This window comes from Canis lupus, chromosome 38, assembly GCF_048164855.1.
Source record: "Canis lupus baileyi chromosome 38, mCanLup2.hap1, whole genome shotgun sequence".
In the NCBI taxonomy this organism is placed as follows: Eukaryota; Metazoa; Chordata; class Mammalia; order Carnivora; family Canidae; genus Canis; species Canis lupus.
Window position 1 is genome coordinate 2,788,469 of NC_132875.1, and position 27,404 is coordinate 2,815,872.

At 44.4% G+C, this 27,404-nt stretch overlaps 1 protein-coding gene across 1 annotated transcript; it reads right to left on the reverse strand.

Moving 5' to 3' along the window:
* Positions 1 to 1,072: 1,072 nt before the first annotated feature.
* On the reverse strand, positions 1,073 to 4,121 carry CFAP126 (cilia and flagella associated protein 126). Its single transcript, XM_072814344.1, has 5 exons — positions 3,992 to 4,121; positions 2,760 to 2,822; positions 2,481 to 2,561; positions 1,798 to 1,974; positions 1,073 to 1,487 (listed from the first exon to the last, which is right to left on the reverse strand). Exons 1-5 carry the CDS (start codon positions 4,016 to 4,018, stop codon positions 1,173 to 1,175), a joined length of 663 nt encoding a protein of 220 aa, XP_072670445.1. The 5' UTR covers positions 4,019 to 4,121; the 3' UTR covers positions 1,073 to 1,172.
* Between the last annotated feature and the right edge of the window lie 23,283 nt (positions 4,122 to 27,404).

Sequence of the window (27,404 nt, forward strand, 5' to 3'; positions counted from 1 at the left end):
AGCCTCTTAAATCCCTAACTACCTTGGCAGGAGTGCTGCTTTGATAGTCTTTGGAATCTCAAGGGTAACAGATGGATCTTGTCTGGAGTTGTTGGGAAACCAGTTAGAGCTGTGGGTTAGAGAGGAGGAATGATGACTGTAATTAGTGGCAGTTGGACAAGAAGACCTCCTGAAAGCTAAGGCCATGGGGACCTGCTACCTCAGCCGTCTTCCTCAACGGCCCCCAAGTGGTCTTTGGCTTTACATGATGATCACTTCTCCCTTTCTGCTAGACTAGCCCTGGGAAGCCTTTGTAGCCTTCTTCCAGCTTAAACCCTAAGTCCTCTGTGCCTCTCCTTGGAGTAGGGGACAAGTGTTCGCAAGGGAACACTTTGGCATTGGAGCTGGGAAAAGCTTGGCAAGGGCATGCAGTTGAACAGCCAGCGCGAGGAAGACACAGAATAGGAGAATGATAAGCAGATGTTGGAAGCTGGGAAGTGGTTGGGGAACTTCTTACCTTTTTGGCGGCTTCTTACCATTTGGGTGATTGGGGTTGGGGTAGAGTGGTCCTCATAGTTGTTATTCTGCCCTGAATAACTACTTACTATCTCTCTCTGGTTTTCTTCTAATCCCTTCTGTATCTTCAGTTTTCAAACTACATACATAGGTACTTTTGCTTGAGTTTTACTTTCATAACTCTAGTTGGTCTGCCCTCTGTTCTGTCATCAGCTGTGAAGTCAGAGATGAGGGTAGTGTCTTCTGTGCTGACTTTCCATACCTCCTCTTCCCGCATCTTTTCCAGACATGCATACTCTAATAAGCAATTGTATTTCTGACTTGGAAGTTGTAGTTGTGCATGCTCAGGATGAAAAATGAGGGGTTGAGAGTAAGAAACTGGTTCTTTGGGAGGTTTCTTTTGCTATAGTTTTAGTCTTGGTCACTTTTGGAGCAAAACTGACTCAGTCCTTGTAAAAACATGTTCCACCTTGAGCCCCCATCATGATCTTTTTCCTACTTTATTTACCCCAACCCACCTCCTAGTCATGGGTTGTAAGAGGCAGCCGTAACAGGAGGAGAACATTCCAATCAGTAATAGATTCAACAAATGATGTTTATTTTCCAAGTTTGCCTTTATTCCCACCCTATACTTTCCCTGTTCTACATTCCTCACGGGGAGGTCTGGCCGACTTCACTCAGTCTCTAGACAGCTTTTTCTCAGTGTGGTCCTGCGGTGCTTCTGGAGCTCCAAGTTTGTATCTCTGGACCTCAGCTGAACTAGGGTTTGCCCAGTGTTCTGGCGTACACGGGCATCCAGGTGGGGTTTTAAGAGAGCTAACTGGGCTTTGGGGACCTGGAGTGTGACCTGCAGAGGGGTGTGAGCTTTGGGGTTGGTCTGGGGAGTTGAGGTTTGCAGCTGGAGAGCTTGGAATTATGATTGGACTTGGTGCTTGTTGTACCGTCTTTGTAAGAGACTTCCCAAGTTTCCTCTGACCGTCTGGATCATGAGGCTGTTGGGTAGAGTGGAAGAGACTATCATGTTTCTGGTCTGGCCTAGATCATTTCCAGTCCATCTTAGAATTCCAATTCCCTATCTCCCTGTACCATGGACAAAAGGACAGATCCAGTCATTTTTGTGCTGTGAGGGAAATAGGTCCTTAGCTCATCTCTTTGGGTCAGCGGATGGGGACTAGGCAAGGTGAGACAGAGCTGGGTAGAGGTTCCCCCTGCTGGAATAGTGGTGGCATAACCAGAGGCATTTCTGAGGTTGAAAAGAAATGCAGATAATAGGATTTGAGGTTAGGTGGGAGGAATACTTACCTTGCCGAAGATTTCAGGACGCAGCCCATTGGAGGCCTTGAGCAAATCTGGATTTTTCTGTATCCATTTGGTGAGGGAGGCAGCACCAGCAACTGAACGGGAGGTCAGGGTCACCCGAGCAGGGGGTACCTTCAGAGGCATTTGCCAGGTGCCCATGAAAGATCCCCAGGGACTCTCCTAAAAGGAAGACGACGAGGTTCTTCACCCAGCATCTCACTCCCAGTGCTGACCTATTGGCAGATGTGTTCTCTTCCTCCCACCCTTCGACCTTGTGATGCGTGGTGCTGAAATCAGACTGAAAACGGGCTCCCAGTCTCCCCACTCATCCTTTACCCCCTTCCTCATTTAGATCACTCTAATTTCTGCATCACATTAGCTCTGCTGGCTTCACTTAAATTCTGTGTCCCTAGGCCAAGTCTGGCAGCGTGCCCCCTGCAGAAGTCTTATCATCATGTGAAGGTGTTCATTCATCAGTTTGAGGAATTCTGGGTGCTAAGCGCAACTTTATTATATTGGATAAACTGGCTGGAAGTTTAGGAGCAGTCACGTTGTAATGGGAATGAGACTGAACTTTAATTTCCGGATAGTGGCTGCGCTAAATTGCAGACCTCCCATCTCAATTACTCCCATTCTGTGCCCTAGTTCTTTACCTTCCCCAGTAGGAATGGGGATCAGTATCTCACCTTGGACCGGGGCACTGAAGGCAACAGATGACCACGATCATTGGCGATAATCTGAGTGTAGCCTTCTTGGGAAGAAATTCTCTGAGGAGGAGGTGAGGAGAGAAGTGCTTGTGAAAAATGGAATAGAAAGGAGAGAATAGGTGTCCAAGGGATTTGAGCTAAGTGCTGAGGGAGAGAAGGATATGGGAATTTAGAGGAGGCTAAAGAAATTAGGTGCCAGTGAGTTACAGATATGGTGGGAAGAATCAGATACTGGCTCCGCAGGAGCACATGCAATACCTCTTTTGTTGGCTTGGCCGGAGACCAGTTCTGCAGATACTTGGGAGAGAAAGCTTTTTCATACTGTGGAGAGAAAGATGTGACGTTCAAAGGCCTCATACCCAGGAAATGATGACGAGGCACAGTTCTTTAGAGTTGAGGACCAAAAGGCCTATAGAGCCAAGCTAGACTTTAACTCACTATAGAAGGGATGTAATTTTTTGGCCTAAATGTATGCTGTTCAACATGGCACTACTTGTCACGTGTGGCTGTTGGACATTTGAAATGTGACTAGTCCCAATGGAGGTGCTTTGTAATTTTGGAGAGTTAGTACAAAAAAAATGTAAACATCTTTTTTATAACTTTTTAAATATTGATTAAAGATTGAAGTAATATTTTAGACTTACTGGGTTAAATATATTATTAGAATTAATTTTTTTTATGTAGCTACTAGAAAATTTTAAATTACATTTATGACTCTCATTATCTTTTTGTTGGGCAGCCCTGGTGTAGACTTCGGGTCTGCAGACTGTGGCCCATGGGCCACATCCATCCTCCTGTCTGTCTTGGGATGACTTGAGAAAGCAAAGAATGGTTTTTATAGATGAATATTTGCAACTGATTTGATAAAAAGGAACAGTAGCTTTGTTGTTTTTTTTTTAAGATTTTATTTATTTATTCATAGAGACAGAGAGAGAGAGAGAGAGAGGCAGAGAGAGAAGCAGGCATCATACAGAGAGCCTGACAGACTTGATCCGGGGTCTCCAGGATCACTCCCTGGGCTGCAGGCGGCACTAAACCACTGCGCCACTGGGGCTGCCCAGAACAGTAGCTTTGTATCCCAATAAAGTGAAGTGTTTTCTCATCCCAAAAGAATTCTTTTTTTTTCATTAGTATTACAAAAAATTACAATTATGCTATTTTGAATTTTGTCAATTTTATGGAAAAATATTTTCTCTTGCTGTACCTACATCTCTAATTTTGTCACTTGGCCCTAAAAATAAAATACTTATCCTTTGGCCCTTTACGGAAAAAACTCTGCTGGTCTCTCGTATCCATCCTACAAACTTAACCGTGAGATACCTTTCATTTGTCCATGGGCCCTCTCTACCCTGAGGAGCTAAGGACGTGAAAAATACTATCTCACCCCACTTTCAGCTATTCATTCAAAAATCAGAATCTTCTGGGAAGGGAAGTCCAAAGGTAAAATCTAAAAGGCAAAACTGAACGTTAGAGATGGAAAAAGGACTTACCTGGTTGGCACTGTAGTTCGTGGCCATGATCCTGCCACTTTTTGCTGTTTTCCTCTGTTGCCTGGCAACCGCAGAAGGCGGGCCTTCCGGGGCTGCCGGCCCTTTACTTGTCTCACTTTCCTGGATGGCACTGCCCCAACCTTTCCCTTGAAATTTAGGTTTGTTTTCATTTCAGAGATGTGAAAGACAAAGTAAATCAACAGGAGAAAATTAGCTGAAGAGCAGCCTTGTCTTTTTAATAGCATAACTTACCCTACTTAGGAACTTACAGATTGTCTTTGACTGTGGTCTTTAACCATCTCAACAAACTATGGAACACTAAGAGCTGTTTCTGGGGCAGTGTGCTTTCATGTATAGCGGACTTTAGAGCCAGACGCTGGGGTTTGAGTCCTCACTCGGCATAGTAACATAGGAGCTGTGTGACATTAAACAATTGGCTCCCCTTCTAACTTCTGTGGACACATTTAGATTGTGAAGATAATAGAGCCTGTCTTTACAGGGTAAAGGAGATAAAGTGTGAGCTGTCTAGTCCATACCATTGCATAGTGGGTACTTAGTATAGTGAGACTCAATTTATAGGCTTTACTGCTTTGGTGTTGGCAGGGATGAGGTAGTAGTAGGATCTAGTGGCGAGAGATCGGGCAGGGATGGAGAAGCCATGGTATGGAAAGCTCCTGATTTGGAGAGTCAAGTGGTGGTGCCAGGACACAAACCTAGTATTCATGGGACTGGGCCACCCCTCCAAGACTCCTCTAAAATGGCATTATTGTATCCATATCCTGGATTGTCAGAATTAATGAGAAAGTGAAACTACTTTATGAGTTGCAAATCTATTTATACATGAGATGTTAAAGTGAAAGGAAAAAACAAATAAGTTGTTCAAAGAAATAATTGAGAACCAAGAGACCGTCACAAGGGATAGTTAGTCCCTCTACCTTCCTTTCCCCTCAAAGTCATCATCCCAACACACACCAAGTATAAGAACACTCCTACACTTCAGCGCTCAGACACTCCATACACCTGCATACGCTTGTTCTGGAGGCCCTGGTAGTTAACATCGGGATAGCAGATGCGAGATCTGGAAACAGGACTTGTGTGCTTCCTCCTTGTGGTTCTCGGCACTCTACAGTGATAGCCTGCAGACCCGAGGACTCTGCTCTAGGGTATTCATTGTGGTCCTCAAAGCTACAGGGATAGTCAGGCAACCAGCATTTCTCTCGGAACTTCTGTCTTCAGCTGGTGTGCTTTTCTGATAGAGTTGTAACATTACCTGGTGACTACATTTTTATTTTTTAAAATCACCTAGTTTTGGGATCCCTTGGTGGCTCAGCGGTTTGGCGCCTGCCTTTGGCCCAGGGTGTGGTCCTGGAGTCCCAGGATTGAGTCCCAGGATCGAGTCCCACATCAGGCTCCCTGCATGGAGCCTGCTTCTCCCTCCACCTGTATCTCTGCCCCCCCCCCCCCGTCTCTCATGAATAAATAAATAAATCTTTTTTTTTTAATATTTTATTTATTTATTCATGACAGACACACAGAGGAGAGAGGGAGAGGCAGAGACACAGGCAGAGGGAGAAGCAGGCTCCATGCAGGGAGCCTGATGTGGGACTCGATCCTGGGACTCCAGGATCACACCCTGGGCCGAAGGTGGCGCTAAACCACTGAGCCACCAGGGCTGCCCTAAAAATAAATAAGATCACCTAGTTTTTGTTTAGTGGAAAAAGTAATGTACATCGGGTGGGGAGGGGATAGTTGCACTTTTATGGAAGGATGTTTAATGAAAAGCAAATCTCTGACTTCAGCTCCCAGTCTTGCCCCTCAGGGGCGATTGCTAATTGCTGTTCCTATAGTAACTACTTTTACTATGTTCTTATGTCGCTTTCCAGAAGTATTCCATGCATTCTAACACTAACACTGGCAGGATATCCACATTGTTTTATGACTGCTTTTTTGACTGTCTTGGGAAATTTTTTCATGGTAGTATATTATTCCATTTCCATTTTAGGATGCACTATCGTGTATTTATTTGTATTATAAATAATGGCCATTTGGATGGCCATTTAGGGTATCTCCAGTCTTTTGCTGTTATAGACATTCTCTCTCTCTTTATTTTTAAGATTTATTTATCTGAGAGAGAGTGTGTGCATGAGCTGCGGTGGGGGAAGGCAGAACAAGAGAGAGGGGAGACAGATTCTGCTGAGTGGGGAGCTCATCACTGGGCTTGATCTCCTGAAACTGAGATCATGACCTAAGCCAAAATTGAGTAGGACACTTAATGGACTGAGCCACCCAGGCACCTCTGTTACAGACATTCTTGCAGTGAAAAACTATATATGCATGTATATCTTTATTAACAGATATAGATATATAATTTTTTTTAAGATTTTATTGATTTATTCATGAAAGACAGAGAGAGGCAGAGCACAGGCAGAGGGAGAAGCAGGCTCCATACAGGGAGCCCAACATGGAACTCAATCCCGGGTCCCCAGGATCACGCCCTGGGCTGAAGGTGGCACTAAACCGCTGAGCCACCCAGGCTGCCTGATATGTATATAATTTTAGGAACATATGTGATCGATAGGATACATTTCTAAAAGGGAATTTAGAATGCAAGTAGACAGTGTCAAGTTGCCAAAGACACTGTGCCAGGCTATACATCTTCTGACAGTATATGAGAAGGCCTGGTCTTCTATTCTGTTTCCACCACTACTCCTGTTTTTACTATTTCTGTCAATCTGAATAAGAATGAACATAGTTACTATATGCCTGCCACGGTTCTAATTGGTTTTTATTACATTTTCTCATTTGGCTCTCATGACCACTCTAGGCAAGGAAACTTTAGAACATACACAGGAGTAGAGTGAGGATTTAATCCTAAGTATTCTGACTCTAGAGCCTTCGGTTTTAAGCATTACACTATATTGTCTGTTATGTTGGAGGTAAAATATGGTGTAGCATTGTTTTAAACTTGCATTTCTTGGGGACGCCTGGGTGGCTCAGTGGTTGAGCATCTACCTTTGGCTCAGGGCATGATCCTAGAGTCCTGGGATCGAGTCCCACATCAGGCTCCGTGCATGGAGCCTGCTTCTCCCTCTGCTTCTGTCTCTGTCTCTCTCTCTCTCTGTCTCTCATAAATAAATAAATAAAATCTTTAAAAAAATAAAAAAATAAACGTGCATTTTTTAAGTTCTGTGGGTTTTTTATTATTTTGCATATGTTTATGAGCTTTTTTATTTCTTTTTTTTTTTCCCCTAAAAATAACCTTCTCTGTCTATTGCCATTTGCTTTTGGGCTGTTGATTGTTTTTGCTAATCTGTTCATTGAACTCTTTGTATATTCAGGAAATTAGTACTTTTGTCAAACATGTTGCAAACATTTCCTGCCAGTGTATCTGTCATTTAATTTTTTTGTTTGTTTGTGGCCTTTTTTTTTTCTTTTCCACCATGGACATGTCTTTAATATTTATGTAGTCAAATTTATTGCTCTTTCTTTCTTTGCTTCAGGATCTTATCCTTTGAATGGCTTTTTGGGTTTTGTTTTTGTTTTAAGATTTTATTTAGATAAAATTTATTTATTTATTTATTCATGAGAGATACAATGAGAGAGGCAGACACACAGGCAGGGCGAGAAACCGGCTCTATGCAGAGAGCCTGATGCAGGACTTGATCCCAGGATCCCGGGATCATGACCTGAGCCAAAGACAGACGCCCAATCGCTGAGCCACCCAGGTGTCCCTGAATGGCTTTTTGTAAATTCCAATGTTTAAAAAAATAATTCATGGGCAGCCCCGGTGGCTCAGAGGTTTAGGGCCACCTTCAGCCAGGGGCGTGATCCTGGAGACCCGGGATCGAGTCCCATGTCGGGCTCCCTGCATGGAGCCTGCTTCTCCCTCTGCCTGTGTCTCTGCCTCTTTCTCTCTCTCTGTGTCTCTCATCAATCAATAAATAAAATCTTAAAAAAAAGAAAAAACACAAGTTTAAAAATAATAATAATAATAATGCATGCAGTTTGTTTTTATATTTATATTTTTGTTCCCCCTAGAATTTATTTTGGTGACTAGACTGAGATCAGGCTCCAGATGCCTAACTAGTTGTCTGAGCATCATTCATGGAATAAACCATCTACTCCCCTCTGACTTGAAATGCCACCTTTAATGTAATTATTCCTTAGTTTATCTGGATCTGGGGGATCCCTGGGTGGTTCAGTGGTTTAGCGCAGCCTTCAGCCCAGGGCCTGATCCTGGAGTCCCGGGATCGAATCCCACGTCAGGTTCCCTGCATGGAGCCTGCTTCTCCCTCTGCCTGTGTCTCTGCCTCTCTTTCTCTCTATGTCTCATGAATAAATAAGTAAAAATCTTTAAAACAAAATTTATTTGGATCTGTTTCTGGATCCTCTAACCCATTGTTCTTGGGAGAGAGGTGCTTATTTTAGGTTGTCTCTTTAAAATCCAATCCTGGCTTGGTCCTGTGTGAATTCTTTAGTTAGAATTTCATAAACACTAGGAAATTGTAGATCATAATAACAGACGATTTCAAGCTTCTAATAAAACTGTATTCAAGTTTAGTCTTTCTTTAGATTGGTTGCCTTCAGGCACCAGTGATGATGGTGATGATGGTCTTTCATTAGACCAGATTCAACCTTTTCAAAGTTGGAAAGCCTCATAAAGGTCCCATTCACAAAACATGCCTCAAGATATTCTCATCTTTGGCTTCAGTTCTCTGATGCCTGAAATTAGACCTCAGGAAATCTTGTTTTTGGATTATGATCATCTGCATTGAATTACAAGTGTACTTTGTTACCTATAGGTAGTGTATAAATTGTACCTCATCGAGGGCAACCACCTGCATGAACTTAGGAGTCACACTGCCTGGTTTAAATTCTAGCTCTGCTGAAATGTGTGACCTTGGACAAGTGACTTAATGTCTCTCGTCTCAATTCCCTTAGGGTGTGAAATGGGGATAGTCTTAGTTGTCTGTGAGCCTTAAACATTTGTGACATGCCCCAGAGGATACCGAGGCATAGTGAGTGCTCAGTACTTTTGGCATCACTCAAGACCACCCAGTAAAAAGGGGTACTTACTCAGGTTATCTTAAACAGAAAAGGGGGAATTTATTATAAAGATATAGGAGATTTATAACAGATCCCAAAAGTAAGTATAGTTTGGGCCTTACAGGTTCCTACAATGTGGAAGGTAGAATGTGGTCAGAAATAGAGATTTTTTTTTTTCCATCTGTTTTTCACTGGAGTGTTTTATTCTCTGCAAGCCAGCCAGCATGATTTGTTTCCTAGCTGGCAACCATCACCCTTGGATATCTAAGTTGGGCTTGTACCTTTTTTTGCAAACTAGTCAGTCTTACTAATGTCATAGAGAATGAGAAGGAGGAAAAGAATATTGGTCAGTTTGAGTGGAGAAAGACCATAGAAGATAAAGGTTTCCTGCTTTTGCTTTGAACCAGTGGATCTTTAAAAAAAAAAAAAAAAAAGTAATAACTTTCCAACAACCAGTTACCAGTTTTTGTGTATTTTTTCAAAGGTTGTATGCCTATACAAGAAATAGAAATAATAAATAGAAACATATATTTTATTCATCCCTGTTACCTTTTACACAAATTATAACATACCATGCTACTTACATTAAGATTAAGAGATATATTTTGGGAGCACCTGACTGGCTTGGTCAGAGCATGTGACTCTGAATTTCAGGGCTGTAAGTTTGAGCTCCACATTGTGTGTAGAGATTACTTAAAATCTTAAAAATATATATATATATATATATATATACACACACACATATATATATTGAATAGCATTACATATTAGTGAGTAAAGAGCCTTCTTATAGCTGGGTAGTATTATGCAGATGATATGTTAGACTTTTTTGTTTTGTTTTGTTTTTTAGTGTGTTACACTTTAATCAGTATCCTGTTGTTGAACATTTAGTTGTTGAAACCATGCAGAGATGAATAACTTTGTACATGTGTTGTTTTGCATCTTTGTGAGCATACTTGTGGGATAAATTTGTAGAAATGAAATTATACAAAGGGTATTACATTTTTAAGTTACCTCTACACCCAACATGGGGGTTGAACTTACAACCCTGAAGTCTAGAGTTGTGCACTCCATCCTCTGAGCCAGCCAGGCACCCAAAGGATGCTGCATTTTTTTTTTTTTTTAGATTTTATTTATTTATTCATGAGAGACACAGGGAGAGAGAGAGAGGCAGAGACACAGGCAGAGGGAGAAGCAGGCTCCACACAGGGAGCCTGAAGTGGGATTCAATCCCCAGGATCATGCACTGGGCTGAAGGTGGTGCTAAACCGCTGAGCCACGCGGGCTGCCCAGGTGCTGCATTTTCATAGACATTTCCCAGTTGTCGTCCAAAGAGGTTACAACCCCTCCAGCCACGTGTCAAATTCTCTGGCAAGTTTCGGAGTCTTGATAGAGTCAATTAGATCTCTAAGTTGTTTGCTTTCAGCCCATACTCCTTCCCAGATATTAAAGGGTTCTAGAACAACTTCTCCCTCAAAATTTGCATTGTTAAAAAAAACACATTATTTGGTGCTTTCTAATTTGTAACAGCCAAAAGTCAGCAACATGTACTTCTGACCAAGTTACTAGCCCAACTCTGAACAATCCCTGTTCCGTGGCTTCTGTATATTCCCTTAGAGTTCTACACACAGTACAGTTCTGTACCCAGCAAGCAGGAAAGAGATGGATGGCTGCAAGTACAGAAACTACTTCAAAACTTCTCTATAGATTACGAATTTCCTTTTTTTTTTATTGTGAATTTCTGATTCTATTTTCTTCCCCTCTATTGGGAACTGCTATTATATCTCCCACACACACAGCTTAAAAGAAGAATATTCTAGGGATCCCTGCGTGGCGCAGCGGTTTGGCGCCTGCCTTTGGCCCAGGGCGCGGTCCTGGAGACCCGGGATCGAATCCCACGTCGGGCTCCCGGTGCATGGAGCCTGCTTCTCCCTCTGCCTGTGTCTCTGCCTCTCTCTCTCACTGTGTGCCTATCATAAATAAATAAAAGTTTAAAAAAAAATTAAAAAAAAAAAAGAAGAATATTCTAGATCAGAACCCTTCCTGCAGAACCTAGAATGAGTTGTATACAACCAAAATGACTAGAGAGACTTCAGTTTCTCACTACTTGTGATAATTAAATTTATATTTATTTGCATAACTAAGAATAAGCGAGGGCTGTCATGGAAACTGGAACATGATACCTGGGTGCTTGGACAACATGGAGGGTGGCCATAAAGTCTGAAAAACGATACTATTATTTTATCGTGTATTGAAATAGAATCTCCAGAAACCATTAATATGTATTCTTTTATGTTCCCAGGTTTCTTGGCAACCCTGAAATCTAGTACAGCGGTGAGGAGAGTTCAGGGAGAGTATGTGAGTAGACTAAGACTTCATTGTCAGGTACAGATGTTAACTAAGACTAGAAGGGATTTGCTCGGGAGGAGAGCAAGAAGAGGAGGATTAAGAGACTCCTAGATTGGGGTGCCTGGCTGCTAGACCATGTGACTCTTGTCCTGGGGTTGTGAGTTCAAGCCCCAAGTTGAAGATAGAGCCCACTTTAAAGGTTATAAAAAGTATTCAGCAAGACATTAAAAAAAAAAAAGAGAGGGACGCCTGGGTGGCTCAGTGGTTGAGCGGCTGCCTTCTGCCCAGGGTGTGATCCTGGAGTCCCAAGATCCAGTCCCACATCGGGCTCCCTGCATGGAGCCTGCTTCTCCCTCTGCCTGTGTCTGCCTCTCTGTGTGTGTGTGTGTGTCTCTCATGAATAAATAAATAAAATATTTTAAAAAGAGAGAGAGAGATTCCTAGATTGGTCTGCTGTTTCTCCATATTAGGAGTTTTGCAAACACACTGCTACCACATTCACAGCACTGCCGACACCAGATGTGTGTGTGGGTTCCACACCAAGCAGTTGTGTGATTCCACCTGGGCGTCCAACAATTTAGCTCATTTCTGACACAGTCCACCTAGAGATGATCGTGTCAGGTCCCTGAGGCGAAGGGCTCATTCCCACAAGGCTGTCCCCCGTCAACCACCCCCAGTTCCAGTGTCAATTGCTAAGTCCAGATTGTGACCTGTGCTTCAGACTGCTACCTGTAAGTGAGAGGTTCTTATGATTCCCTCCTGAGTTCTGTGAGCCACTCAAGCCAATTAATCAAACTCAAGGAGGAGTTTGAGTTTACTTTCAGTTTCCCAGTTTATTATAAAAGGATAAGATGAAGGATACAGGCATCCCAAATACAACAGAGGCGTGATCAATCATTAACTCCATTTCCAGCCCCTCCTCTCCAGAGAACGGGGTGGGGGGTGGGGTAGGGCTGGAAATTCCAGTCCTCTAATCAGGTGACCAGACCCCATCCAGGAGCCCACCTAGAGTTGCCTCAGAACAAAAGACACTCCTATTACCTGGGAAATTCCAAAGGATTTAGGAGCCCTGTGTCTGGAACTAGGGCCAGGGACCAAAGATCAGAGCAAAAGGCACTCCTGGTGTTCTTCTCACTTAAGAAATTACAAGGGTTTTAGGATCTCTGCCAGGAACAGGGATGGGAGGGGCAGAGACCAGTATACATATTATCTATCTTCTCACATGCTCACACATACAATAGTAAAAGAGAACTTATGTATTGTATAAAAGTCCTAGGATAAAGGTAACTGTTGGGCTGGTGGGACTGGGGACCTCAAAACGGCCGACCCCAGGCCAGCAACCTCCCAATAACGCTGCCTTGCCGCCCCAACATCTTCCCGCCTACGCTGCCTTGCTGCCCTACCCTAACTTGGCTTACAAGACCTGTAACCCTTGCCCTAATCAGAATGCCGCCCTGCCCCCATCTTCCCGCTGAAAACTCTTCATAGACCCTGCGGTTTGCCTGGGTGCGACTTGCCCGGCCCGTGGCTTCTCGCTCTCTCCCTCCCCTGGGGGCCGCGGAACTGCGCCCGAGAGGCGTCCCACTAAAAGCCTGTTTCGACCTACTTCTGCCTGGCCTCTCTATCCCATTTCACTACCGATCCGATTAAACCTGACAGTAACCACTAACCAAAAATACAAACTCTTCCTAAGTGCCAGAGGGTATGTTAAAAAGGGGGGGAGGGGAGAGGAGGAAACAAATGAAATAGATCACATGGTGAAAGACCTTAATATATAAAAATATAACAGGAGGCGCCTGGATGGCTCAGTCAGTTAAGCATCTGCCTTTGGCTCAGGTCATGGTCCCCAGATCCTGGGATTGAGCCCCTGGTCAGGGGCTTCTCCCTCTGCCTCTGCAGCTCCCCCCTTGCTTGGGTTCTCTCTCGCTTTCAAATAAATAAACAAAATCTTTTAAAAAATAGGGCATCCTGGGTGGCTCAGCGGTTTAGCGCCTCCTTCAGCCCAGGGTGTGATCCTGGAGTCCCGGGATGGAGTCCCACGTTGGGCTCCCTGCATGGAGCCTGCTTCTCCCTCTGCCTGTGTCTCTGCCTCTGTCTCTCATGAATAAATAAAATCTTTAAAACAATAAAATAAAAATATAACACGAAACAGGCAGATCTGAGGTCAAACATTGATTCCATCAATAAATATCTTAAGGACTCTTACTACGCCTGTTAATGGCTTTCACATCGACTGACAAAGCAAAACCCAGCAGTGTGCTGTGTAGATGAAACACATCTGAAATGAGAAGAATCGGGAAAGCTAAAAATAAATGACTGAAATAAAAATGTACCAGAGAGTCTTTTTGTTGTTGTTGCTTTTAACTGAAGCAGGGATTGCAATTTTAATGATCTAAGAAAGGATAATTCTGACCAAAAGTTTTTAAGAGAAAAACTTTTGCTGCAATTTTAAGAAAGAAGAGAAAATTAAATCTAATTCGAGGAGAAATAGAAGCACACCAGTAACTGGAGACTGTAACAGATTCCTCAGATCTAGAAAGATGAAGTGAACATGAAATCAGGGTATAGGGATCCCTGGGTGGCTCAGTGGTTTAGCACTTGCCTTTGGCCTAGGACGCAATCCTGGAGTCCAGGGATCAAGTCCCACGTCGGGCTCCTGGCATGGAGCCTGCTTCTCCCTCATCCTGTGTCTCTGCCTCTCCCTCTCTCTCTATGTCTGTCATAAATAAATAAATAAATAAATAAATAAATCTTTAAAAAAAAATCAGGGTATATAGCAAACCTAAACGACATAATAAATAAGATGAATTTAGTGTGTATTAAACTCTGAATATGCTTTTTTTTTTCCAAATGCATTTTAAAGCATTCACAAAATCACAAGAACATAGCACATTCACATTTTAGGCCTCAAAAAAAGTCTCAGTATATTCCAAGGGGAAAAAAAATAATAAAATGAATAGTATTCTCTGGCCACAATGTAATATAACTGGGTATTAACAACAACAAACCGAAAGGGCTCTTCTAACAGGAAATGTAAAAACATGCTGTTAAACCACTCCTGGCTCAAAGGAGAAATGCAACACAAATTGTAGAATTTTTTGAAAATAGTAATAATGAAAACTGGAATCTATGAGAAAAGTTAAAACAGCTATCAGAGAAATATTTACGATATTAAATATCTATATGAATTAAAGTAAAAATGAATAAATATTACAACTCAAGAAACTAGGAAAAAAGGTTAAGCCAGTGACCACGGAGGGAAGGAATGAGTAAAAAGAAAGGCAGAGATCAATGGGTTTGAAAACAGCAACAAAAATAACAGTAATATCAGATGATGACTGGGATATGCAGCCTGGTTGCTATGGGGACTCAGACTTTGCCTCTTGCACCTCAAGGGGGCAGGAGGGGCTGGCCTCCTCCCCTCCATCCCCCAAAGGTCTAAGGTCGAGCCCCCGCGTCTTTGGCAAGACCCCAGTCCCAGCAGTCTCCTGATTCATAACCAGGCTGGACCACGTGCAATAGGGTGGAAACCAAACCGCTCTATGCCGAGTTATTTAAAAGAAAGGCAGGTTTTGTGGTGGGTTTTGTTTTTGTTTTTTGGTTGTTTGTAATGACTTTTTTTTTCTTTTAATAAAAGTATTTTTTGGGAGGGGGGACAAAAAGTAACACTAATAAATTCCAAACCCATTTCTTTGAAAAATAAAATTAACTTATTGCTAAACTACTCGAGAAAAAGGGAAATGGCACAAATACATGAAATTAGAAGTGAAGAGACACAGAAGAGGAAATTTTTTAAAAAAATTTAAAGATTTTATTTATCTATTCATGAGTGACACAGATAGAGAGGGACAGACAAAGCAGAGGGAGAAGCAGGCTCCACGCAGAAAGCCCGATGTGGGGCTCCATCCCAGGACTCCAGGATTACGCCCTAGGCCAAAGGCAGATGCTCAACCGTTGAGCCATCCAGGTGTTCCAGAAGAGGAAATTTTAAAGATATTCCATGTAAATATATTTGAAAAATTACATTAAATGAATAATCTTGTAGAAAACTCCAATTTAGGGCAGCCCTGGTGGCTCAGTGGTTTAGCGCCGCCTTCAGCCCAGGGCATGATCCTAGAGTCCCAGGATGGAGCCCCACATCCAGCTCCTTGCGGCGGGGCGGTTGGTGGGGGGGGAAGCCTGCTTCTCCCTCTGCCTGTGTCTCTCTCATGAATAAATAAATAAAATCTTTAAAAAATAAAAATACAGAAGAAAACAACCTAATAAACCTTATAGAAAACTGGGCTATGAGCCACCTGGGTGACTCAGTGGTTTAGCCTCTGCCTTCAGCTCAGGATGTGATCCTGGGGTCTGGGATCGAGTCCCACATCGGGCTCCCTGCATGGAGCCTGCTTCTCCCTCTGCCTGTGTCTCTGTCTCTCTCTGTGTCTCTTATGAATGAATAAATAAAATCTTTAAAAAAATAGCATATCTTAAAAAAAAAAAGAAACTGGGCTAGCGTTATCATCAGGCATATCTCAGGAAAAGAAATAAATTGCTGTTAACGATATGAAAATGTACAACATTGTTCATAACTTTAAAAAAATGCACATTAAAATGACATGAAGGGGCAGCCCCGGTGGCGCAGTGGTTTAGCGCTGCCTGCAGCCCAGGGCGTGATCCTGGAGTCCCTGGATCGAGTCCCACGTCAGGCTCTCTGCATGGAGCCTGCTTCTCCCTCTGCCTGTGTCTCTGCCTCTCTCTCTCTGTGTCTCTATGGATAAATAAATAAAATCTTTAAAATAAAATAAAATAAAATGACATGAAGATATGTATCTCACCCTTGAGATTGGCGTACATCTAAACTGTTGATAGCACACTCTGTTGGCCTGGCTGTGAGGAAGCAGGCACTCTGATATGCTGAGTGCGGAAATGCAACGAGTACAACTTCTACCACAGGGATTTGGCAATATCCAGCTGGCCCAACCAGCAATACCATTTTATTACCTTTTTATTAAGCAATTCTGTTGTAGGAAATGGTTGGGGTTTGGAGCCAATGGCCAAGAAAGAATTCTTGAGACATCAGTCCAAAATGGTGGTTTAAAATTTTTTTTTATTTTAAGATTTTATTTATTTGAGAGACAGAGAGTTCATGAAGTGGGAGGAAGGGCAGGGGGAGAAGAAGAAGGGAGCAGGAAGCCCAACTAGGGGCCAGATCCCAGGACCTGGGATCATGACCGGAGCCAAAGGCAGATGCTTAACTGACTGAGTCACCCAGGTGCCTGGCAAAATAGTGGTTTCATTAAAGCAAGGGGATAGGACCTACGGGGCAGAAAGAGCTGCACCAGGGTCCAGAGGAGTGACCCGACTATATTGCGAGTGGGGAGGGGCTTAGGGATAATGAAAGTCTCTAAGGAATTTTGGAAGCAAGATTTCCAGGATCCCAAGGGAGTTAGCTGTTGTTAGGAGAAGGCAATTTATTACCGTCTAATAAAACACTAGTCAGGAGACCCTGCAGATGTCTATCAGTGGGTCATATGCTTGGGGGATGATCGCCAACATATGTCTCGGAAGGTGGAGATAAAGGAAGTTTCCAAAGGAATTTTTGTATGTTTAAAGAAGACTTACAAAATCTTGGGGGGTGGGAGAGATAATGTTAAGCTAAGATTACATTTTGCCTTTAGCAAAGTATTAACTTGGAGACAGTTGAGTCCCCAGCAGGTCATACTGCCTGTTTCAAGGACTTGTCAAAGGGCTGTAAGTAGTAACAAAAATGTTCTTTTCTTTTTTTTTTTAAAGATTGTATTTATTTATTCATGAGAGATACAGACAGAGAGAGAGGCAGAGACACAGGCAGAGGGAGAAGCAGGCTCCATGCAAGGAGCCGGATGCGGGAGTCCATACCAGCACCCCAGGGTCACGACCTGAGCTGGAGGCAGACACTCAACCACTAAGCCACCCAGGCGCCCAGTAAGAAAAATTCTCTTTCGTCTTTGCTTCTCACATCAATTCCACTTCTAGAAATCTATCCCAAAGATACTCCAAAAAAAATTATATATATATATATATATAATATATATATATATAATATATATATGTGTATATAATATACACACACATATATACACACACACACAGACAGACACAAAGGAATGAATGTTACTAAATGTAGCACGGTAATAGCTGGAAACAACCTAAACTTCTGTCAATAAGACTATGGTACCTCCACACAAGGGAGTATTATGCAACTGTAGAAAGCAGTGAGGGGGTGCCTGGCTGGCTCAGTCGGGAGAGCATGAGACTCTCAATCTCAGGGTTTTGAGTTCAAGCCCCACCTTGGCATAGAGCCGACTTCCAAAAAAAAAAAAAAAAAAAAAAAAAAAAAAAGGCAATGAGGAATATGCTACTATGGAATGATCATCAAGAAATAACTTTCGGGATCCCTGGGTGGCGCAGCGGTTTGGCGCCTGCCTTTGGCCCAGGGCGCGATCCTGGAGACCCGGGATCGAATCCCACGTCGGGCTCCCGGTGCATGGAGCCTGCTTCTCCCTCTGCCTGTGTCTCTGCCTCTCTCTCTCTCTCTCTCTCTCTCTGTCTCTCTCTGTGACTATCATAAATAAATAAAAATTAAAAAAAAAAAAGAAATAACTTTCATGGGATCCCTGAGTGGTTCAGCGGTTTGACGCCTGCCTTCAGCCCCGGGGCATGATCCTGGAGACCGGGAATGGAGCCCCGCATTGGGCTCCCTGCATGGAGCCTGCTTCTCCCTCTGCCTCTCTGTGTCTCTCATGAATAAATAAATAAAATCCTTAAAAAATAATAATAACTTTCAAAAACAAGAGAAAACTTTCAAGTGAATAAAGTGAGGTGTAGACTATGAAAAGTATGCTCTCGTTTATCTAAAAAAGGAGACTTAGGACACCCGGCTGGCTCAGCGGTGGAGCCTCTGCCTTGGGCTCAGGGCGTGACCCCGGGGTCCTAGGATCGAGTCCCGCATCGGGCTCCCCGCGTGGAGCCTGCTTCTCCCTCTGCCTCGGTCTCTGCCTCTCTCTGTGTCTCTCCTGAATAAGTAAAATCTTTTTTAAAAAAGAGAGAGCGAGAGCGAGTTGGCTACAAGGCAGAAGCTACATAACGGAGTTAGCGCCTCGGCTTGCTCTCGAGTTTAGGGCCCTCGCCTTTCGCGAGACGAGGTCGCCCCCTGGCGGAGGCTGGCTCTGCGGCCCCGACGCCCTGCGCCGCGCGGGGTCTCCCGCCTCCCGCCTTAGACTACGTAGGGAGCGGGGTCCCCAGCAGAGGGTGGGATGGAAGATTCTGAGCAATGGGAGAGCAAAGGGTCAGGGTCAGGTTCTAGAAGGAAGTTGGGGAGGAAGAGGGACGGGAAACCCGGGAGGCGCCGAGCCTGGAAGACTTAGGGGAGGAACTTGGGCTTCCTGTGGGTGGAGGGTGCCCGCCGCCTGCGGCTGAAGGAGGTGATTAACACGCTGACGTCACCTGGGGAGAAGCCCTGGGGAGGAGTGCAGGGGACGATGGGGTTCTGGGGAACCTGGTGAGGTGTGCTGGCCGGGAGCCCGCAGCCGCGCTGACGTCGGCTTAGATGCTGTGATCAGATGCGCGAAAGCCTGGTCTTCCCAGAGCCTGGGCCGGGGAAAGGCCCTGGCACGGCCGCTTGGGCCCCTGGTGGGGAGGGCCGGGCCTCGGCCACTGTGAAAGTGGCCCCTGGGGGCAACGATGGGCGGATCCCCGCGTCCTGGCCACTCTCAGGTCTCCTCTGACCTCACCTCCTGGGAACTTACTCAGCAGCCAACTCCCCCCTCTGGAGTCGGGTCTCTAAGGGTGGAAGGCTCCTTCCCCACCCCGTCACTCTGGCCTCGCCCTTGGGTGAGAAGCTTGGGAGCGGCCGCCTCAGCGTGCATCTCCAATCCTCTTTCCAGTTTTCAATAGGAATCCAAAAGAAATAAACACTAAAAACAGGCAGGTTTCCTAAGTTCGTTTTCTGGTCCTGTAACATCTAACTCCTGAATTCACTCTTTGGCCCTAGCTAGCTGCAGAATGCGTCCAGGCAGCTGCACCCTGGAATAATTAGTTCCACCCATCCCCACACCTTTCTTTTTTTTAAAGATTGTATTTATTTATTCATGAGAGACACAGGGAGAGAGAGAAGCAGGCTCCATGCACATGGGACTTGATCCCTGGACTCCAGGATCGTGCCCTGGGCCAAAGGCAGGCACTCAACCGCTGAGCCACCCAGGGATCCCCCCACACCTTTCTTTGTCCTGCCTTCACTTCTCTTTAAAAGGTGAATTTCAACAATAAATAAAAGATGAATTTCCAGACAATTCTGTAGGGAAGACCCTGGGCTCACTAGCTGTGGTAGCCCTTCCCGGGTGCAAAATGCAACATATTCTCTCGGAGCCCATCAGCGGGGAGCATCCTGATGGAGGAAGCGGGTGGAAAGACGCCTCGCAGGGGGCCGCCCCCAGATCACGATTTTTTTTCAGATCGTACTTTTTAATATAACAAAAAGTCTTCTGAACCTTATACAGTGGAGTGTTACTCAGCCTTAAAAAGGCGGGTGTTTGGTGTTTGTCGCAACGTGGGTGAGCCCTGAGGACAGGCCACCTGGTGAAACAGGCCGGGAATGATGGCATCGGTGAGTGCTCAGTCAAAATCCTGAGCGGGAAGCAGAAGGCTGGTGGCGGGGGCGCCTGGGTGGCAGTTAGATATCCGACTCTTGATGGTGGCTCAGGCTGGGATCTCAGGGGCATGAGATCAAGCCCCGTGTGGGGCCCAGGCTGGGCGCGGAGCCTCCTTAGGGTTCCCGCTCCCCCTGCCCGCCCCCCTCTGTGTGACGGTTATTCAATTGTATGGACGTAGTTAATGATGTCCTTTTGGAATATAGGTGAGGTGTGGTGTCCTGAGCAGACGACCCCAGAGACGTCTTTTGTGCTCAGTGGTGGTGGTTTTATGAAAGCCTGGGGACAGGGGACAGGTCCCACGGGCACAGAGAGCTGCCGCCTGGTGACGGCTGGTGACGTTCTGGGGAGTTGGGGGAGGAAAGGAAGGGGGAGGCTTCAAAGGGATTTTCATGTGGCTAAGAAGACCTACGGGACCCTGGAGGCCTTGCTATTGTCACCTTACGGTCCTTTTCCCTCTAGCCAGGCGTTAACATCAGGACAGTCGGGAGCTTCCCAGAGGAACGGGCCCTCTGCCCCTTCAAGTCTCCGCCCCTGGGCTGCAGGTGATCGGGACATTTAAGGGTGCCTGCGTTTCCTTCTGGAGCCAGGTTATGGCTAAAAACGCTTAGGGCAGCCCGGAGTGCCTGGGGATTGTCCCACACACCCCACCTGCGGGGAGGGGAGTCAGCCTCACTTTGTCCTCAACTCCCTCTGCTCCCTCATCACTAATACCGCGGGACTGTACGGGTCACAAGGGCCCAGATGGTAAGTTTTACGTTCTGTGTATTTCACCGCAACACAAAATTGAGGAAAAACAAGTCGTGCGTGCTGTGCACTTGGCTGAGGGCCACCAGGGAGGGAGCCGGGCCGGGACCCTGCAGCCAGAGCCTCTAGCCCCCGGCCCTGCCCTGAGCCCCTCTCTGAGCTTCCAGGTTCTTCCTTCTGCATCGGACATCACATCACGCAGTCATCATTCAGGCCTCGAAGCGCTCCTGAATTTTACCCCTTCCTTTTCCTCTCGTCAGGAACCAGGCACAGGGTCAGTCATTTCCTTAAAAAGTCTGGATCAGACTACTTTGATCATTTGCATCATTTTTCGAGCCATTAAAATATACCAGGGCCTCACCACTGCCCGCACGTTTCACTGATGGCTAATACCAGGCTGAGCGACAGGCACCAGAGAAACCTTGCGAAAGGAGTTTCACCAAGTAGACATTCAAAGAAACCCTTAGGATCTGACGCCCCCTGCACGTCCCCTCCCCCGGGAGCACTAGGCTTGTGACCGCCAGCTTCACAGCCACAGCTCAGCCCTTCTGCCCATGGGTCCTGTCCCGGTGCCACCCAAATAAACTTACTAAGTTGCAGCCGTCAAATGTCTCCAGAATTCTTTCTTGACCATCATGCTAGACGAGCTCACAGCAAAACGAGGATAGTATTAGTACATTTTACACAGGAGAAAACTGAAACCCAGGAAAGTCAAACAATTTGTCCACAGCAGCACAGCTAGGTGCAACTTTAAAACAATGATTATTTGGTTTCAGAAACAGTTCCCTGATATAATCCACCCCCCTGCCACTTCTAGATTAACATACTTTTTAATTGGGCATATAACTTCTCAGAATAAAAACTGTATTTCCTGGCCTGAATATTTCCTTCTATAATTAAAAAAAAATTTTAACTTAAAAAAAAAGACCCCTGAAATTATGGCCAGAAGACCTAAATTCTAATCTCCAAAATTAACTGGTTATGGCCTTACACAAATTATTAAGTTTCTCACTCTCTCAACTTTTACATTTTTCTAAATGAAAGAAAATAATTTATATACTCTTTTAAAGTAGTTGGAAAAGGACAAGAGCGACATTTTAGATTTTAAGTTCACATATAACATTACATTAGTTTCAGTTGAACAACATAATGATTCAGTATTTGTTTATTGTGAAACGATCACCACAATATTTAGTTAAAATCCATCCCCATATGTAGTTACAGAAAAAAAATTTTTTTAAGGTTTTATTTATTCATTCATGAGAGAGAGAGAGGCAGAGACATAGGCGAGGGAGAAGCAGGATCCCTGTGGGGAGCCTGATGTGGGACTTGATCCCAGGACCCCAGGATTATGACCTGAGCTGAAGGCAGGTGCTCAGCCGCTGAGCCACCCAGGTGCCCCCCAATTTTTTTCTTGTATGGACCTTTAAGGTCTACTTTCTTAGGAACTTTCAAATAGACGATACAATATTATTAAGTCCAGTCACCACACTGTACATCACATCCCTAGAACTTATTTTATAATGGAAAGTTTGTCCCCTTGATCTCCTTAACCCTTTTTGCCCACCCCCAACCTCTGCCTCTGGCAACCACCAATCTGCTATGAGCTTAGTTTTTTAGACTCCACATATAAGTGCTGTCATATGGTATTTGCCTTTCTCTGACTCATTTCACTGACCATAATGTTCTCAAGGCCCATCCTTGTTGTCACAAATGGCAAGATTTAATTCTTTTCTATGAGTAGTATCCCATTATAGACACACACACACACCCCACATCTTCTTTATCCACTCATCCATCACTGGGGACTTCAGTTGTTTTCATATCTTGACTATCGTGAATAATACTGCAGTGAACATGAAAGTACAAACATCTTTTCGAGATAAGTGTTTGTGTTTTCTTTGGATAAATACCGGGAAGTGAATTACTAAATGATATTGTAATTCTATTTTTTAAAGATTTTATTTATTTATTTGGGAGAGAGAGAGCACAAGCAGGGGGGAGGGCAGAGGGAGAGGGAGAAGCAGGCCCCCTGCTGAGCAGGGAGCCTTGAACTGCGCTGAAGGCAGCCGCTTCACTGGCTGAGCCACCCAGGCGCCCCAATTTTAAGTTATTCCTGATTATCCTGCAGAATTGGTGCCCTGAACTGCCACTGTCACTGGGCACAACCAGTGCGGCTTGCGTGTCTGACTCTGGTACTCTCCCCACTGGCTCCAGGGACGTGTGAGCTGTGCAGTCACCTGTGACCCTGCACTTAGGAAGGCCATGCTCTCGGTTTGATGCTCTGCGGTTTCCATCCTGAAATTCCCAAGAATGTTTGAACAAGGGGCCCTGCATTTTCATTTTGCACTGGGCCATCCAAGTCACGTAGTCAGCACCGGGTGCTGGACACTGCACGCTGCTCATCAGGCCACTGTCACTGTCCCCTCTAGAGACTGGATAACCCTGATCAGGAATCACTCCCCGTCTTCCCTGCTGCTTCTCCTCACCTGTTCCCAATTCAAGATGCGGGACCGCAGCATCTAAACTGCAGAGTTTCCAGCTGCAGTGGGAACTAGAAATATGAATATCTAGTATTTTACGGTGGGAGGGAACTGTATCTTCTAAGGAGGAAGTGGGTGGGAGTCCTCCAAACATAGGAAGTAGGTTCAGAGGCTCAAGAGCCAAAGGGGATCACAGATGCTCAGTAAGATAGAACGACAGGTATATATAGATTTGTCCCATTCTTCGAAATAACTGTCTAATATTCTGCGGGAAGACATACTGGAACTCAGTCATTGCCCTGCTGATGGGCATTCATGATATTTCCACTTTTTTGCTACTACAGTGTTGTAACATATCTTTCTACATTTGGCCTCACGTACTTATGATTTTGTCTCAGTAAGCTAGGTTCTTAAGGGTGGCGTAGCTGGACAAAAGTGAATATGTCTATGTTGAGTATTTACTGCCAGATTACTTTTTTAAAAATATAGTATAGTAACTTACAGTCCCACCCACAACGAAGTGCCTTATTCCATCCTTCAAGTTTCTGAATATTATCACTCGTTTCTTTTTATTAGTCTGATGAGTGAAAAATGATATATCAGGGAAAATAAAAAGAAAAATGACATCAGTATTCTTTTAATTTCTGATCTCTTGGCTACTAGCACCTTTTCACATGTTTATTAGCCACCTGGAGTTCCTTTTTTTACAAATTACCTATTCATATCCTTTCCTCATTTTTCTTTCATTTTCTTCCTTTTTCTTATCAATTTGTAGGTACTCTGTGTATTAGAGATACTCTATTGTATCATACGTGTTGGAAAATTTCTCAGAGTGTGTTTCTAGTTTTTTTTTTTCTCTATGGTATGCTATCTTTAGTCTTAAATTTTTTTTAATTTTATTTATTTATTTGTGAAAGAAACAGAGAGAGAGAGAGAGAGAGAGGCAGAGACACAGGCAGAGGGAGAAGCAGGCCAATGTGGGACTCGATCCCGGGTCTCCAGAATCATGCCCCCGGGCCGAAGGCAGGTGATAAACTGCTGAGCCACGCAGGGATCCCTAGTCTTAATTTTTTAAAGGTAGCTAAATATGTCTTTTCCCTTATGATTTCTCTTTTTGTTTTGTTATTCTTGCTTAAGAAAGTTTCACCATACATTTCTGTGTTGACTGGTTACAATAAGCACATTTAAAAACAAAACACTTTTTTTAAGGAAAAAAATCTAAAGACCATGAAAGAGTATGATGAAAACCAGTATTTTTAGGTCCAAATCTATTACCAACCTAGAGGCTCAGTCAAGTCACCGAATCTCTCAGTATCTCCCTGTCTTAGTTTTACAAGTAGAGGATAAAACCACCTGCCCTGCTGATGTCACAGGGTCGCTGTAAAGATAAAATCAGATTTTAAAAGAGTTTTGAAAAGTATAAATATGGGTTAGAAAAGTATAAGGTATTGGGGTACCTGGTTGGCTCCGTCGGTGGGGTGTGCCACTCGATTTCAGGGTCATGAGTTCAAGCCCCACGTGAGGTGTAGAGATTAGTTAAATAAAACTTAAACAAAATAAAAATATAAGGTATTATTACTATCATGTGTTTTCCCTCTTTACTTGAAAGGTAATGTGATGAGTAAAAAGAGTCATGTTCCATCTTGTGCCAATTACTAAGCGCTGTGCCTCTGAGCTGCTTGTTTAGTTTCTGTAAGGTTCACTTTCCTCATTCTTAAAATAAGAGTTGGTCTCTAAGGTTTCTTCCTGCTATAAGGATCTGAAAATATTACAGCGAAAGCCCGAACAAGAAAGTTATGTGAATTTTTTCTTTTTGCATTAAAAGTATATTCTTAGGATCGAGTGCTTAACTATGTATCTTAAAGATATGTAAATGGAGAATGGGTTGGAAGAGGACAACTGTACATGCACGGACACTCATTTGGAGTCGTCCGCAGTGGCTTAGGTGAGGGATGGTGGTGGATTGAACCAGGATGAGAGCAAAGGAAACAAACAGTGAATTAGGCTTCAGTCTCACCTGATCATTTGGTCCATGTTGAGGTGTTTGTTAAGTCACAGAAAGCGCTGATATGATGGATAGATACAGGTACAAAAGCTTTAGTAGCAAAACCAAAATTTATTTCCCATCCTGATCCAAATTTGTTCTCCAATTTTCTTTTTTAAACGATTTTTATTAATAAAAGATTTTTATTTATTTGAGAGAGAGAGAGCGCAAGCTGAGGGAGGGGCAGAGAGAGAAGCAGGCTTCTGGTGGAGCAGGGAGCCTAAATGCAGGGATCCATTCCAGAACCCCGGGATCATGACCTGAGCTGAAGGCAGACGCTTAACCGATGGAGCCACCACCCAAGTGTCCCTTCAATTTTATTTCTTAATACCAAGGCTCTTTCTAGTGCAGGCTAATATTTCGACATATGTACTGGCTCACAATTTACTCTTTATCCTCAAATATGTCTGTGTGGGGGGAAGGTAGCATATTTTATAACTGGTCCAACCTTGTTCCTAAGCCTCTGTCCCACAAGATGGGGAGAAACAGGGGAAAATCTAACTACCTAATTTAAGATCTCTCAGTTCCTTCCTGTTTTGCATAGTAGTGGTGATTGTATTTCCAAAGAGACCACATCAATATCTCCCATCCCAGGAACTGTTTTGCAATGTGAGCTGGGCATCCACCCTTGAAGAGGTGGAGTCTATTTCCTTTCCCTTTGAAACAGAGTTGGCCCTGATTACCTGTTAGAATGGGATGGAAGCCCTCATATGTAGCTTCTGGGGTACAAGCCTTAACAGATTTGTGGCTCCTGTCTGCCTTGGTTGGAACATTTCTCCTGGAAGTCCGTTGCATATAAGAGGTCTAGTCACCTTGCCAGAGACAGAGGCCACCATGGAGAGAGGCCTAAAGCTATCTTGATTGTTACAGCTCAAGCCAAACTCCCATCAGAACAGCCCAGCTTAAAAAAGAAAAGAAAACAAAACAAAACAAAAACCAGCCGAGCTGACCCCGAGATTCTTTTTTTTTTTTTAAAGATTTTATTTATTTATTCATGAGACACACACACACACACACACACACACACACAGAGGCAGAGACACAGGCAAAGGGAGAAGCAGGCTCCATGCAAGAAGCCTGCTGTGGGAGTTGATCCGGGTCTCCGGGATCACACCCTGAGCTCCAGGCGGCACTAAAACGCTGAGCTACCCAGGGATCCCCCCACATGCTCTTTTTTTTTTTTTTTCCACATGCTCTTCTTAAATGTGATGTTGACATTCCTCCCCATGTGGGGTGGAATCTATATTCTCTCCTCTTGAATTTGGGTGGGTCTGTGACTAAGATGGAAGTAACACAAAGTTAAAAAAAAAAAAAAAAAAAAAGATGTTCTCCTCTGCCATCTCTTAGGATGCTCTCCCTTGGAATCCAGCCGCCCTGATGTGAGGAAGCAGACCTATGGAGAGGCCACGTGGATCCCAGCCCACAGCCAGAATAACCTCCGAGCCCGTGAATGACTGCAGGTAATGCCAGCGCCAGCCTGTCAAATCATCTCTAAGGCTCTGTCTTCCAGCCGAAGTCCCAGAGATTTCCGAAGAGAAACTGTCCCCATTCTATTCTTTCCCGATTCTTGACCCTGGAGTGGCTCGTTACGCAGCAGTAATCAGAACACTGGGTCAACACCCTCAAGGCGGAATCTAGGTGCATGAGGAGCGGTCATGGGAGCAGAGGGAGGGAGGCAAGCTCAGGGCCTGTGGCTGACCCCTGGGACCTAGCTGCTGTCTAGTCTTTTCCTCTAGTTTCAGGCCCTGCCCAACGGGCTGCTTTGTCTCATTCTCTCCTTCCCTTGTTTACAGAAGGCGTTGTCTGGTCCCAGCGCCTTTCCTTGGAAGGTGATGGTTCAGTCTCTTCAGAATCCATTCTTCTCTTCCTCCTCCTCCAAACTCCCAGTGTGGCTGGATTCCCTGGATGGCTGGGTGTTCTCCCTTTTCTCAACTTTTTTTTTTTTTTTTTTTTTTTTAAGATTTTATTTATTCATGAGAAACAGAGAAGGCGGAGACACAGGCAGAGGGAGAAGCAGGCTCCCTGCAGGGCCGTGATGATCCAATTTAAAAAGGGATTTGTGGGGCCCCGGG